Source organism: Urocitellus parryii, chromosome 9 (genome assembly GCF_045843805.1).
Source record: "Urocitellus parryii isolate mUroPar1 chromosome 9, mUroPar1.hap1, whole genome shotgun sequence".
Taxonomy (NCBI): Eukaryota; Metazoa; Chordata; class Mammalia; order Rodentia; family Sciuridae; genus Urocitellus; species Urocitellus parryii.
The window spans coordinates 88483420-88500332 of NC_135539.1; the positions used below are offsets into that span (position 1 = coordinate 88483420).

At 34.8% G+C, this 16913-nt stretch overlaps 1 protein-coding gene across 2 annotated transcripts in view; it reads left to right on the forward strand.

Annotated features, from left to right (window-relative positions):
• The window catches only part of Wdr64 (WD repeat domain 64), a 125873-nt gene that overhangs the window by 21542 nt on the left and 87418 nt on the right, over positions 1-16913 (forward strand). For both annotated transcript variants that reach the window (XM_026390771.2, XM_077802823.1), the window contains exons 4-8: positions 1394-1497; positions 4598-4627; positions 6219-6329; positions 9104-9318; positions 12904-13038. In XM_026390771.2, the coding sequence (XP_026246556.1) occupies positions 1394-1497; positions 4598-4627; positions 6219-6329; positions 9104-9318; positions 12904-13038 (595 nt within the window). The remainder of the gene's footprint in view (positions 1-1393; positions 1498-4597; positions 4628-6218; positions 6330-9103; positions 9319-12903; positions 13039-16913) is intronic.

The following is a 16913-nucleotide window of genomic DNA, read 5'->3' on the forward strand; positions in this document are numbered from 1 at the left end:
GAGGAGAAAAAAAATAATCATATTTTAGAGAAAAATAAAACAGGAATGTAGGAAGAAGAAATTGGGTTAGGGTTGGGAGCCAGAAAGGTGGTTGGGGAAGCCCCCACTGAGAAGTGGGTAAAAAACTTGGAAAAAGAGAGAACAAGGAGCATGTATTTCAGGCAGATATGAAGTGGAATGGTGTGACAAGGCAAGAATAGCGGATAGTGAGGTTGAAGAGGCAAGAGTGGACATTAGGATAGATGTACAGGAATCTGTGGACAATACACCACATTTAGTTGGAGAGCTCTATATATTCAGGTCTATTTCTAAGTGAGAGGGAAAGCTATAAGAAAGCTGTAAATAGAGAAGAGGCATGATATGAGTTGTTCTTTAAATGCTTTTTTGCCTTCTATGTAGAAAATAGTCTACATTGGGGAAGGAGTAGAAGCAGAGAGAATCATAGGGGCATGGAATAGTGTGTTTTTCAATCTTTTTTTCATTAATGATCCTAAAGGAATCTGTTTATAAAATGATTTCTCTAATATCCTTTTCTCCCCCAGCAACTGTGCTACATGACATTTTTAATACCTTAGATATTAATTACTATGTATATCTGATTATATACTATATGTACACCTGTGCTTTGTACATAGAAATAGTACAATTTATTTACAACCCCCCAATGACCAATTTGCATCCCTGTGGGGGCTTCTCTGTGGATGCATGCATGATGTGGTAACACTGGAGCATGAGATTTGTTCATTTGCCTTTCCTAAGAGTTTAACAACTATAAAAGCTAAATCATCCAAAAGAGTCCAATATACATGGCTTTATCATTCAGTATGTGGCCATAGAAACTACATGCTAGAGTATGTGAAGTTGGTTTGTTTTTTCCCCCAAAACGTACACAATTTTTAAAAAGACTTAATAATAGCACTGAAATAGTTTCATTCTTTTATACAAGAATTTCTGAAATAGTATTGAATATCCAGTCTGTAAATTTTATTCTGTAAATCATGATGGTGACAGAAAAGATTCCTGAGATGTGAAAAATCTCAAAATAGAAGTGATTTCAAAAGATGTTTGGAAAACTCATTCTCTGTGAAATGTGCACACATAAGGGTATATATATATATATATATGGTGTGTGGGTGTGTATCTTACATTTTCTCTGTGAATTCATGCACCACATTTAGTTGGGAAGCTCTATATATTTAGATCTATCTCTAAGGATAATTAAAAAGATACAGTTGCTGGGGTTTATGGTTTTATTCTATTTTAGTTTTTAAGTAATTTAGGACTTCCTGGCAAAACATTGTTGTCTTTTCTTTCTCTTTTTAAGACTGATTTAACAAATGAATTTTAGCATCTTCAGTGCTGGAAATTGAAATTTATATTATGCTATTGACAGGTAGTAGAAGACGGGATGTGATCAAGTGCATTGTCAAGGTTCCTCATTTGGATTTATTAATAACTGCTTCACAGAAAGGCCTAATAACTATCTTTAACAGCCAGGTAATTTGAAATCTTAGATTTTTCCCTCCATCCCTCTTTTCTCTTTTAGGCTTTGTCTATGCATTATGCAAATGTTTCAGGTAAAACAGAACCCAAAACTTTAGAGTTATTCCAAAAATAAAGCCAAATACTTAGTCATAAGGAGCACTTGGGCAATTTTTGAAGTTTTGATAATTACATTTGACATGGTTACTCATGGTGTCATATTGAATCATGTGGCATCAACACAATTAAAGGTTGATCAGAAGCATTTCCAAGCCAATCAATTTTGTCATTGCCTGACCAAGTAAAGTCCCATCAAAAACCTTGGTCATTGAGGAAATAAAATGGCTCAAATTCTGTCTCCTCTGTTTTATTAAACATAGGAAATTTAAAGAATAATTTTTATCTTTATATTATATTTTTGTTTCTATAAAATGAGGGAAATAGAATCAGTTCTTTTTCTCAGAGGACTATAGTGAAGATTAAATGAAATAGTGAACATAGAAGTACTTTATGAATGATAAATTACTATACAAATGAAAGGCATTGCTATTATCAATGTTATTTCTTTCTAAATTTATAAATCTTAGACTTCTATTTTTAAAATAAAAGAGATTTTAAAAGAATGTATGATGATATATCCTATATAACATTTAACTATGAAAAAAGGTGAATTTTTGGTGTTAAATATATTTAAAAATCTATTAATTGATTTCCAATTAGTGACAAGCTGTATACAAGTAAAATACATTTAAAATAATCAATATATGACTAAAATTTTCACAATAATTTTCATATTTCGGTAACGCTCAACTCAAGGCACTTTTTTAAACATTGAAATCACAATCAGCCATATGATGATGATGAGTCTTCCTCCTCTTCTTCTTTTCCTCCTCCTCTTCCTACTTTTTGTTTGTTTGTTTGTTTTTTGCAGTACTAGGCATATCACTGAGCTACATCCTCAGCCATTTTTATTTTGAAGCAACACTTCACTAAGTTACAATCTTCCTGCTTCAACCTCCTGAGCTGCTGAGATTGCAGGGGTATGCCACAACTCCCAGCGCAGGCAGTCAGCTTCTGTCAGAGGAAGGGGCCAGCTGGGCCCTGAAGCTGGTACACTGGGGATATGGAGTGGGTGTGAAATCTGGGTTCCAGCCTAGTGCAAAGCCAGATGTTCACAGTACTCCATATTTCCCTGCTCTGGTAGTTGTATTGGTTAGTTAGATGATTTAATATACACAAAGGGCTTAACATCATTATAAGCACACATTAAGTGATCTCTTTTTTTCTTTGTGCATTTTTAATGCTTTTTTTTTAGTTGTAGGTGGACACAATACCTTTATTTGGTTTATTCATTTTTATTTGGTACTGAGGATTGAACCCAGCGTCCCACACATGCGAGACAAGTGCTCTACTGCTGAGCCACAACTCCAGGCCCTTCTTTGTGCATTTTTCCCTCTCATTTCTCCTTTATTTTCTCAAAAACAGAATGAAGAAGGTATCTAAAAAACAATTGAAGAGGAAAATAATGATCTGACTATGTGAAATAAGGTGGCATTATCATATTTCCAGAGATGCTTCATACATGCACAAAAGTGCACACACAAGCTTAAAAGTGCACATATGCATACTCACAAACACACTCTCACATCAATTTCTTATAAGATAATGCAATCGGAATAAAATGCACCAGGAATAAAAAATATTTCCAGTGTTACATGCCTTATGAATAAGATGTATATTGTGCAAAGAAAGTAATCTGGAGGTATAGATTATGGGGACAATTTAGTAAAGTTAGCCATTCATAGCTTCAAATATCCTTTATTAGGTTAAATGATAATTTGGACTGTAGCTTCAAATATCTTTTATTAGGTTAATTGATAATTTAGACTCTAGCTGAAATAGAACAAATATAGTTAAGAATGTTCTCGGTGATATAGACTGGAAATGTCATTAAGAAAAATTCTTGAAACCGAAGCTAGATTTTAAAAACTCAGAATATCTAGGGCTGGGGTTGTGGCTCAGCAGTAGAGTGCTCTCCTCGAATGTGTAAAGGCACTGGGTTTAATCCTCAACATCACATAAAAATAAATAAAATTAAGACACTGTGTCCAACTACAACTAAAAAAAAAAATTAAAAAGCTCAGAAGATAGTCATAGGATTATGAGAATTTAAGAAAGGTGAGAGAGCTTTAAGCAGGTGACTTCCACTAAAGATGGATATAGATGAATAGAAGAGGAAAACACAGGGGTTCTGTTCTGCTGCTCACCAGTTTCCTTTCAGCACTTTCTTTTTCCATCTAGAAATAAGTCCCTGGTTGGAAAATCCTTTTTTAACTCCTCAGATGAAAGTCTCTGGATGGCTATGACAAACAGCTTTACAGCTCTCCAGGACGCACTTTTCCTATTTCACATAATCTACTCCTTCTGAGAAGCCATATCCTAGATATTTCCTCCCCCTCAAAAACAAACAAATAAAAAAAACCTGGGTCATTAAGATACTTCAACTCCAAGTCCTCATCTTGGGAGTGGTTATCATCCCTCCAAGATATGGAGGAGTCTTATATCTACCACTTCTCTGTATGGAACCAATCTATGATTCTCAGCCCCTGGGCATAATATTCACTCTGCAGATACTGAATAAACAAGGAGGTCCCCTCAACAGAATGTTCTCTAAGTCTCTCAGTAACTTGGAGAGAGATCTTCCAAATCAAACAGTGCTAGATTCTTGTATATAACCCTATGTTCCTATTGATCTCATTAGCATTATTTGAATTACTCTTGTCATTGCTGTTAGAATTTACATTTCCAACTTTTGGTATCAAACGTTGCTCTAAATAAATAAGAATGTGAGGTAGATTGCAGATAGAAGGAACAAAATAACTAGTCAAATGTAAGACTCTTAAGAGGACAGTCACCAGGCCTAAGGACAAGCCAAAGAAGTATAAGCCTAGCTCAATGCAAACTGAGCTACATTATTCAAGGTCAAACAGAGAGGTAACTCATGGCAGATAAAATAAGTGAGATTAATCCAAGGAGACTGTGTTTTCATAGACAGCATTCTCATTCCTAATTGTAGGGCCAACTAGGTTTCATTATTCTCTTTCTTTATTCACAGATGAGAGTTCAGACCAGCACCAGCGTTACAGTAAGTACATTTTAAAAATTTCTAATAAAGTCCAATTAGGGCTATAATGATGAATCCTTCATAATTAATCAAAATCGCAGTGAAGTACCTGAACAGGCTGTGACTATGTTTTTTTTTTTTTTTAAGAGAGAGTGAGAGAGGAGAGAGAGAGAGAGAGAGAGAGAGAGAGAGAGAGAGAATTTTTAATATTTATTTTTTAGTTCTCGGCGGACACAACATCTTTGTTGGTATGTGGTGCTGAGGATCGAACCCGGGTCGCACGCATGCCAGGCGAGCGCGCTACCGCTTGAGCCAAATCCCCAGCCCTGTGACTATGTTTTATAGATTGTTTTTTGACTAGGATCAAAACTAAACCTGGAGTCGAGTGTGGTGGTGCATTCCTGTAATCCCAGCTACTCTGGAGGCTGAGGCAGGAGGATGAGTTCAAAGCCAGCCTCAGCAATTTAGAGAGGCTTTAAGCAACTCAGTGTGACCCTGTCTCCAAATTAAATCTAAAAAAGGGCGGGGAATGCATCTCAGTGATTAAGTGATAAACCCATGGGTTAAATCCCCAGTACCAAAAAAATTAAAATTGAAAAACCCTAAACCTGGAAAAATAACAAAGACAACTCAGGTCTTGCTTCCTTATCTGCAGAGAATTGCTTGGAAGCTGATTACTCCCTGGAAATTTCAATTTAAGAGGTTCTCCTGAGTTTTTCTGAGCACCTACTATGGAAGGATATAAAAAATGATACAATGCAAATTATAAAAACAAGGAGGCAGCCAGTGGAAATAATTAGAGAGCACTTTATTTTAAATTTAAAAATAACATCAAAATTCTAGTGCAATTTTGTAATTATTTAATCCTTATCAGTGAACTGAACAGTAATCTTCAGCAGATATAAAACTACAGTGATTTGCTTTCTGAATCCTACTATAGGTTTATTAGAGACAGGGAAAAGCTCTGAATGAATGCACCGAACTATGGAAGCAGGGTGCTATGCTGTGTGGCAAAGGAGTATGGATTCTCTTTAAACCTCTGAGATTCCATTCCTTTAAACCTCTGAGCTTCCATTTCTTAAGTGGGATAAGCCCATTAGAATTCCTAACAGGTTTTACAGAATTCAAGGGCACATTTGAAACTCATGGAGCAGTTTCTGGCACACCAGGCATTCGTAAATGGAAACTATTGCTTCTGTTCCCCGGGGTGTTGGTGTTGATATTACAGATTCCAGCTATGCTAGCTTGGTGACTTTTGGCAAAACACAAGACAAACATCTTGTCCTCAGCTTATCATTGTCCAGTGATCACTAGTTAATAGTCTGAGCATGCACCAGGGCGAGAGAACCTGTGTAATCAGTGCCCCAAATCTAGCTCCCTGTGCTCACTGTGAAGAAGTCTCAAAAAAAAAAGTGAATAGCGCAAAAATTGGCAGCTCTTTCAGCTGCAGTGTTCTTCCAGGAGCAGCACCTACACTAGCTGAATCACTCTCCAGCTGATGGCTTCTCTACAAACTGGGTTTTTTAAACATCAATAACTTACTCTTTAATATCTACCACCATGTCACAGGAGGAATTGCATTATGACCCCTCATTCTGTGCTTTTCTATCAGGATACTTCCTGGATTACAGGATGCGATTACCTCTCCCAGCTGAAACGAATTGTTGCCACTACAGAAAGGACTATCATTGTCTGGGATTATAAAGCTCAAGGGAACAGCCAGGTACTGTGCCAAGAGAAATACTCAAAAGAAACGAGAATGTCAATTTGTATTGGTGAGGATATGAACAACATAGTTTCCGTAGTGAAGGTCACCTTCCTCATATACAAAATCAGAGGACTTAATAACCTCTCAGATTAAGTTCCGTATTCACATTCTGTGATTAAAAGGAAATGTTCTTCCCATTAAGTGCATATTTAATTCAGGGGTTTTTGCCTAGTTTTGGTTTTGAGGAGAGGGTAATTCCTTTCCTCTTGTATGCCCATTCTCTTAATCTAAGCATTATTTTTCTGGTTATGCTTTCCAACACTTTTCTCTCCAGTCCAGCTTCATTAGGTTAAAAAAAATTACAAAAATCAAATTGCCTAATTCTGGAAAAAAGTCTAATGAAGCAGCTCTTTTGTGACTGAGCAATTTGCAGACATTTAGAAGTAATGAACATGTTCTCTGCCTTCAAAAACCACTCAGTCTTGAAGGACCTCATGAATAAACACAATGTATAACATAAAAGGACATCAAATTCTACAGTAAAAAGATGCAACTACAATAGGGGCTCAGGGAGAAGTAAGATTGCTGAGCATTAGGACTATAAAATTTTTTTTTTTCATGGTTCAGGCTGACTCTGAAGGACATGGAAGATGAAGTAGTTATTTAATCTTCTTCCGTTCCTTACATGTTCCTAGCTTCAGGGAGATACTAAACTATTTTGTGTGATTTGTCCTGCTATTGTAACCAACTACTGATGCCAGAAGGCTGGGGCAGGGGCTGTAGCTCAGTGGCAGAGCCCTTGCCTAGCATGTATGATACGCTGGGTTCCTTCCTTAACAATGCATAAAAAAAAAAAAACAACTAAACAAATAAAGTCATGCTGTCCATCTACAACTGTAAAAAAATTTAAAAATAAAATAAAAGGCTGCTGGTTGCTTAGTGTGCTTTGTCACATAGTATGTCACTCTCTCCAAGTTATAGACCTAACTTTGTTAATTTCTGAAATCCTGAACTTTAGTACCCTGGACTTGGGTCCTTTGAGCTTTCCTGTTTTCACTCTTTTTGAAACCCATAGAAGTTTCCAGTCCCTTTTGAAAGTTTCTTCTCCAGACTTCACTTCTTCTCACACTTCTCTTTTATTTCTGCCTGTGCCACTAGGAAGATCATCTGGGCTGGTCATCTTCGCCCTCCACTCTCTTTAGTGTCTGCCTATCAATGTGGATAAATGTTACATATTCTCTGTCCATTCACAGGAGCTAAGCATTGCTGTGGAAAAGCACAAACCACATTATTTGGCATCATTTGCAACTCAGGGTCTACAGACATAGCTCTCAGCAGCCACTGTCTGATCTTGTTCTTGTCCTTTGTCAACTCACTCAACCATTCCTCACAAGTATTCCAAAATTTCATTATTTTCTCAGTCCCCCTCCCTGTCAGCAGATGGACTTGCTTTTACTTTCCTGAGTAAACTAAGTCTATGACTTGTTCTTTTTCAAATTCAAGCCCTTCCATACATAGATTTAACTGGAAACACGCCCCCCCCCGCTTCTTACTCTCTGAAGGCAAAAATCCTTGCATCCGGCACATCATCTCCCACTGTCTTGGCCAGGACAAGGTTCCACAGTTTCTTGCCTTTCTACTTTTTTGGCATTAATCTTCTTCAAGGGCTCCTTCCTCTCAACCTCTTCTTTACCTTTCTCTCCATCAATTCTGGTCCTAAATCAAAGGTCATTTTTCTGACCCTGGAACTTATAGTGGGCTATTCACGCTGTGTGCAGCGCTATAATTCATTTCCTTAGGTGCAAGTCCTGTTGCGTGCTCTGTTGTACTCTGCTGTCTTCCTACTAGCCTGCCAGCTCCACAAAGTCAGAAACTTTGTTCTATTCATCACTGTACACCCCATGCCTAGAATAATTCTTGGCACACAGGTGTCCAGTAAATATTTGTTTGTTTAATGGCTGAAGGAGCCTCTGAACATGTTCCACTCTCATTCATTCTAAAGAAGATGGAACAAATAACAAAAATTTAAATTTCTTTTCTTCTCTCTTAGAGAGTTCTCTGGAAGAGCAATCATAGCCTAGATTAGTGAACCTATTGGATAGTTCAAAGTCAGCTTAACTAATGTTTGTTGATTATTTCTGGATCAACTTGAATGTTAGGATATTTTCTTCTCCCGATAACTCCTTATAAAATACATGGAACTTTGATATTTAGTTTTTCTGTTTTTACTCCCAGTTTTATGTCAATGGTCTGCAACCCAGGGTCCTGTTTTCACTCTTTTTTTAAGTGCTTCTGGCCACTAAAACTTACAGATACTTGAATGAATTGAAGAGTTAAATAAAACATTTAAATCAAGAAAAGATATATTTATAGAAATAGAATTATATGTACATGTATGACATTTTACTGAACCTTTTTATACTTCTTGTTAATATTTCCTTACAAATCCAGGAGAAGACTCTTCACAGTAATACATAATAAAATATCATTATGAGACACAGGTACCTCCACAAAAACACCCAAAAGCATCATGATGAGTGTTCCTTAACTTCTATTTGGTGAACTTTTTTTTTTCTTTCAAATTCTTTTATCAGTGTGGGAGAATTTAAGATGAAAAATATCAGAAAATAAAACTTATCAAATACTAAGGATAATAGGAATTTTTTTGGGGGGGGGTGCTGGGGATTGAACAGTGTCTTATGCATGCTAAGCACATGTTCACATATTCTCCCAGCCCTATTAGAATTTATTAATACTAATGCTCATTAAAAGCATTCGTTTGTCTATAGGAGAACTACTATGTCATAAAGCCCATGGATCACTGCCTTCTGTGTGTGTGTGTGGCATCTCTGCCTGACCAGCTCTGCCGGGATGACATCCTTCTAGGAGATGATGGTGGTTTTGTGAACAGATTCACAATTAACAGTGATGACTTTGGACTAAAGCAGGCAAAAACCAAAAAGAAATTACAAACTCAGGTCTTGGACTCAAAGAACTTTAAAAGGTAACAAGTAGTCCATTTGTTTTAATAATTGTAGTCATTGTTCAATTATACGCACATACACATATAGTGAAAATAAGATGCCGGCCCCATAAAAGAGATTTGAGATTCAAAGCTGAACAAAAAGCATTTCTTGGCTCAAGAATCTTCCAATATAATAGAGGAGAAAACAGGAAAATTAACCATTCAAATTCCCTGTTTAAAAAAATAATTAATTAATTTGTTACACATGACAGCAGAATGCATTTCAGTTCCTAGTTCACAAAAGGAGCACAATTTTTCATTTCTCTGGTCATACACAAATTTGTGTCTTCATACATGTACTAGGGTAATGATGTGAAATTCCTATTTTAAGTGCTTCTGGCAACTAAAACTTACAGATACTTGAATGGATTGAAGAGTTAAATTAAAAATTTAAATCTAGAAAAGATATATTTATAGAAATTGAATTATATGTACATGTATGACTTTTTACTAGCTCTTCAAAGAAGATTCTAAACATAAAGCAATTAACTTAGAATTTAAAGAAAAGGTTTGATAGACTTGGCTACCAAATAAAACCTCAAAGACATAAAAAATATCCTTTTAAAAGGTAAATAAAAACAAATAAATTCTGCCATAAATATTATAGACAATAAGTCAACGTTCTTTAATGTGTCTTAAAATTCAATTAAAAACAAAAATTCCCCAAGAGAATGAACAAAGGATATGAACAGATAATTCATGCATATGCACACATCTTACAAATAAATGGTCAATAAACACTTCAAAGTGATTTTCATACTAAAATGCTAACAGTTATCACCAACTAGTAAGATAATGGTGATTATTATTATCTTCCTTACAATTACAATGTCCATGTTTTTGAGTAGGGCATATATTACTTTTATTAGTAGAAAAAGTTAAATTTTGAATTAAAATTTGCATTTCCTTTTTCATCAAGTGAGTACAACTTAAAATCTGATTCATTTTTTTCATTTTAAATTAGAAACTATTAAAAATGGGGAGGTGTGAATTAGATCAAATTTTCCAGAAAGCAGTTGGAAAGGATATATCAAATGCCTAATAAACATTTATACATTGGGACCTGAAATTCCTGGGAGTTCAGAATATCAATATAGTTTTCACAGCATAATTTCTAACATTAAATTGTCTCATGTCTATTATAGGGAAATGATTAATTAAATTATTAATTTTCATAAATAATTCAGATATAATATAATTTATATAAATGAACATTTATATTTTTAATAAAATGTTCATATGTATGTAATAAATTTATGTATAAGATACATTTTTTTTGTCAGACTCCCAAAAGCTTTTATGGTATCAAAGATGTCCACTACATCATGGGATAACCATATTCAAGAATGCCATGTACCCATTAAATTATATTTTGAAAAATGTTTATGATGTAATATTAAGTGAAAAAACAATTTATCTGGGACTTAAGTTGTGGCTCAATAGTAGAGTGATTGCATTGTATGTGAAAACTCCTGGGGTCAGCTGGGGATATAGCTCAGTTAGTAGAGTGCTTGCCCTGCATGCACAAGGCCCTGGGTTCAATCCTCAGCGCCACAAAAAAAAAAAAAAAAGAAAAGAAAAGAAAGAAAAGAAAAAGAAAAAAAAATTGGGGGCTGGGGTTGTGGCTCAGTGGCAGAGTGCCTGCTTTGCACATGTGAGGCACTGGGTTCGGCTCTCAGCACCACATAAAAAAATAAACAAATAAACAAATAAAGATATTGTGTCCATCTATAACTAAAATATAAGAAAACTCCTGCAGTCAATATCCAGCATCATACCCACACACACAAAAATTATCTATGAATGCATCAATCCAGTTTTGTAAATACATTGCATATCTGTGTTCATGAATATGTATTTTTATTTAGACAAATATTAAGTGTGATTATCCAAAATATTAACAATGAGTCTCTATGATACTTCAGAGATATGATTTTTGTTTTCTGGTTTGTTTTTTGCTTCCTAATTTTTTTTATAAAACATCTTTTTTTAAAAAAAAATATATATTTTTTAGTTGTTGATGAACCTTTATTTTCTTGATTTATTTATATGCAGTGCTGAGAATTGAACACATGTGAGGCAAATGCTCTACCGCTGAGCCCCAATCCCAGCCCAAACATCTTTCTTTTATAATTGAAAAAAATTTAAAATGTGGGATTATACAAATAAGTAACAAATAAGGTTAATTTGTAGGGTTAGAATGTGCAATTTACCCTACTCAAAAACATGGACATTGTAAGACTAACCCCATTGCTGTAACTCTAAGAATGACAGAGTCATTAAGAAACTGGTTCCACTTTCTTCCCTTTATATCTGAGCAGTGTAAGCTGAGACATGAATCTTTACTGAGATCTATACCACTTGTCAGAAAACCCATGACCCATTCTTCAGTTCCTATTTCCATTAGGCATAATCAGAAATGAAATTTGGGAATCTGGGGAATTTGAGGAATCTGGGTACAGTTAAATGAATGATAATTCACACTGGTTCTTGTGGATCATTATTTACATGTAGACAATCTAAGCGTAGATTATCTAAATCTTTCAAAACTCAGATGTATATATAGGCTGAATGTTGAGACAGTTTCCCATACCAAGAGTTCCTGAAACTTGACAGAATGAAAAATATTAAGGCTTAAGATAGTTAAGTTCTAGAGTCATCAAAAAAGCTTTCTTGTGGTTGACATCTACAAGAATTCATTCATGTCGAATGGGTGGGGACATAGGTAGCAAACACTAATACACAAAATAAGGAGAGAAATAGCCAGCACCCTGAGTTCAGAATTAAACAAAATCTGGCACAGAAAAAGAAGTATCTCTCTCCTCTTCTTAATCCCATATTGTAGAGCTTTTATACCTTGAGTTGTAAACATGTCTGTTCAACTAGAATCTAAGCAACATGGTGAGAAGAATTTCATCTTCATCATCACTTTATGTCCTTGATACCTGGGATAAGTAGGTCGTTAATATACGTGAATGAGGATACAAATCATTACATGTGAATAACTATAACACCTAAGGATAGCTTATTCCTGGTTAAGACAACATGTTTGAGGCAGAGATTTAGACTTCTGATTTTAAGCCTTCCACTCAAATGCTCTGTGAAGCAACGAAGGACAATCCTTGAACAAGAAATTGAATGGGTATTCTAGCCTCTCCTTCACCAATGGTTGGGATTTCAAATTTTCCACTTCTCCAATTGTGAAAATTAATGGAAAATACAGATGTATTTTTCAGCTGAATTGATTCATAAGCCATAAACCAATATGAAATGTACTGCACCACTTGGATGATCAGAATTTTTTCAGTGAAGTAAGGATGATATTGCCAATTAGAGACTGAGATCTTTCCAAATTGTTCCTTTAGTTCTGAGTTTATGGCTTAATTTTTTTTTCATTTTAAATAGGCTAAAGTAGGAAATTTTAGTTAGTTAAAAGTGGCATAACCCATAGAACTGTATTCTTAGCATGGCTCAGAGTTGCAATTCAGTTACTCAAATTAAATGCTCAATTGAAATGTGTTTGTGTATCTAACATATTACTCTACCCTCTTTTTGCATTCCCAGTGTTAAAAGGAAGCTACATAATGACTGGGTTATGAAAATTAGATATATCCCATCCCTAAATTGCTTTGGATCCTGCTCCTTAGATAGTGTTCATTCATTAGTTTTGGAATCCTTGAAGAGACTTGAGGACAATTTGTAAGTACATGGTTTATATAAGTGAACATTTTGTGGCTTTCAAAATTTTTATCATGATAAAACATCACAGTCTTGGAACTTTCAAACTTGTTTTCCAAAAAATTAGATGTTAAATATTCCATTTGCTTGACAAGGTTAATCAGATTTTTCAGGAGGAAATTGAAGTTGCTCAAGCAAATCTGAATATGACGTGTTCTCTTCACAGCAGTTTTGCTCATTTGTCATTTATCACTGTGATCTACTGCAATAGATCAATACAACTACATCTATAACTAAATTTGAAAAATGTTGGTCTGTTAATCAAACTTCATACTTTTAAAATTATTGTTTAAACTAACCAGTAGTTTGTATTGGCCATACATAGCACAACCATAACATTTTGTGTATAATACACCAGATGGCAAGGTGAACTTGAATAATGGGCTGATTTATTTTCAATCTGGCTAAATGCTTGTTATTAACTAAAGAACAGTGATTGCATTTTAATTTTTAACTTTAAAAATTCATTGAGATCTGTGCTACAGCAGACAAACTTCAAAAACATTATGCTAAGTGACAAAAGCTGGACAAAAACCCTTGCATATTTTATGATTCCATTTATATGAAATGTACAAAAGGGCAAATATATAGAGGCAGAACAGTGGTTGCCTAGGAGCCGGTGGTAGGAGCAGGGATACCAAATGGGCACAGAGACTGATGAAACTGAGTGTTCTAAAACTTGTAGTGGTGATGGTTATATAAATGTATCATTGAATACATAAATGTATCATTAGACACTTATACATGGTGAGTTTTATGGCACGTGAATTATACCCCATGAAAGATTCTTAGAAAAATATATCAAGACTTCTGGTTCCCAGTATGACAAAAAGGAGTTTGGAAGTTGTCATTCCATCCTAAAAACAAATTTTTTTAAAAAGTGAAAAAAAGGAAAAATCAATAGTTGTTTTTCTTAGATACGTCAGATATGTGAGGTCACAGGGTAATTCTGCTTCCTTCAAATTGGGGAGACGGGTAGGTAGATAGTGAGAATCACAATATACTGAACTGAAATTCATATGCAGAAACATCCAGGGCACCTGATACCAAAGTAGAATGACCTAAACTTTCAGCAACAAATTCCTGGAGGCTCAGCATGGGTTACTGTGAATGTTAAAACCCAAGGGCCCAGGCACAGGGAGAGCACCCTACATTGTGTAGATTTTGTCTCCAAGAGCTCACCAAGTTCTCAAGTAAAAATTAGAGAAAAATCCTCTCAGGCTTCTGGCAGGGAGAAGAAAAAGGGAATTATTGAAATATACCAGAGTATTCTGTTCTTAACAAGGCCTACTTTCCTGAGAAACTATATTACCAAGTCCTAAACTTCAGGGTTTTTTTTCAGAGACTAACCAACCTGAGAGAAGGGAAATATTCAATTTCAATTCACTCTAGCCATCCAACCCCAACTAAGGGCAAAAGGAGAAGCCCTGTGAAGTTCACAGTTCAGAGATGTAGACTCACTAAAGGACTGACTCCTGATTTTAAGACTAAGGGGCACATAGTCTTTCCCATAGCTTACCACCATATTACTAAAGCCCTATTTGCAGCAATTCTTTTTTTTTACCTCTGTTATCATGGCTGACATTCAAGAAAAAATTCAAAGGCATACTAAAAGACAGAAAATATGGCAGAGGTATTAGAATTATCATACTGGGAATTTAAAACTACTAGGATTAACATGCGAAAGGCTGTGACGGATAAAGTAAACAACAGGCAAAAACAGATGTGTAATGTAAGCCGAAAGATAGACATTCTATGAAAGAACCAAAAAGAAACACTAGAGATCAAAACAATAGCAAAAATTAAAAAATACCTTTGATAGGCTCATTAGAAGACTACACATGGTTAGGAAAGAATCTATGAGCCAGGCACCGTGGCACACGGGAGGCTGAGATTATAGGCCAGCCTCAGCAATTTAGCAAGGCTGTAAACAAATCTAGTGAGACTCTGTCTCAAAATAAACAATGAAAAGGGCTGGGGATGTGGCTTAAATTAGGTTATGTGTGCCCTTAGGTTCAATCCCTAGTACAAAAAAAGAAAGGAAGGAAGGAAGGAAGGAAGGAAGGAAGGAAGGAAGGAAGGAAGGAAGGATCTATGTGTTTGAGGATATGTGAGTAGAAACTTCTTCCAAGACAGAAAAGTAAAGAGCATACCCAAGAACTGTGGTGTAACTGCGGAAGTGGAACATTTATAATGGGCATGCAGAAAAAAAAGGGGAAAAGGAGAGAAGAAATATTTGAAGTGACATTCATTGAGGATTTTCCCAAATGAATATAAGACAAAACAAACAAACAAACAAACAAAAAAAATGAACTCTGGAATCTCTGAAAACAGGAACAATAAATACCACACACACACACACACACACATCTATAGAAAATAATTACATCTGACTTTTAAGATACTCTGTAAGCATGAGAGTAATGTGAAATATTTAGTGTTGGAGAAAAAAAAAAGGAAATTAAAAACCAGTCTAGAATTCTGCACCCTACAAATTACTCTTCAAAAGGGCAGAAGAAAAATAAAACTTTTTCAAGACAAGTAAAAATTGAAGGAATTTATTGTCAGTAGGTTTGTCTTGCAAGAAATATTAAGAGAAGTTCTTCAAAGAGAAGGAAAATCATATATGTGAGATATTTATTTTTACCTTAAAAAGAATCAAAGAAAGAAAAAATAAAGATGAAATAACTTATTTTTCTTATTTGTAAATGATCCAACAAATAACAGACTGTTCAAAATAATATTAATGGCATCTTTGATCCTGTGTAGATGTATGTGCATATTATGTATGCGTATATGTAAGTAAAATAATAAAGCAATAAACAAGGGTAAGAATTAATAGTATCTTTTAACTATAAGCTATCACATTACTCATGATTTTGTTTTGTGTTATTTGAAAGTTTAGTTCAGATTAGTTGTAAATGTATATTATAAATTCTAGGGCAATCTCTAAAAGTAGTTGAAAAAGGAATGAGAAGGAAAAGGAGAGAAAGAAAAAGGAGAAGGAGAAAGAGGAGGAGGAGGAGGAGAAAGGAGAAGGAAAAGGAGGAAAGGAGAAGGAAAAGGAGGAGAAAAAGAGAGGAGGAGACAAAGAAAGTATAAATATGTCATATTATTAATCAGAAAAAAATTTTAGGGAAAAGGAAAGGAACTAGCAATTAGGATGGTCAATTCTCCTACAAAACATAACAATTTTTAGTGTGTATGCACCTAATAACTCAGAGCATCAAACTACATGAGAAAAAGACTGATAGAACTTCAAGGACAAATAAATGAATCCATTTTTTATTCTAGTTGGAGACTTCACCACTTGTTTATAAAAAAAAAAAATGAGCAGATCTAGTAGGCAGAAAGTCAGTGTACACCGTTGAACTCAACTGAAGAAAATGAGCATCTATAGACTACTTCATCCAATGACAGGAGAACACATTCTTATGCTCATATGAAATAGTCACCAAAATAGACTACATTCTGGGTATAAAACATACTTAAACAAATTTAAGAAAATAGGAATCATTTATTATTCACTATGAAGATTATACAGAATTAAGCTAAAATCTATAACATAAGGATTATGGAAAATCCCAAATTATGTGGAGATTACACAACACATTTCTGAATAATGCATGTTAAAGAAATATGAAGAGAAATTAAAATATGTTTTGAACTAAATGAAAATTAAAATGTAACAAATTCATGCAATATTGAGAAATCAGTTCTTAAGAGGGAAATTTTTGGTGTTGAGTGCATATGTTAGAAGAAATAAAGATCTGAAATTAGTCAGCTAAGCTTTCAACTTGGGAAAGTAGAAAGACAAAGTAAATGAAATCCAAGTA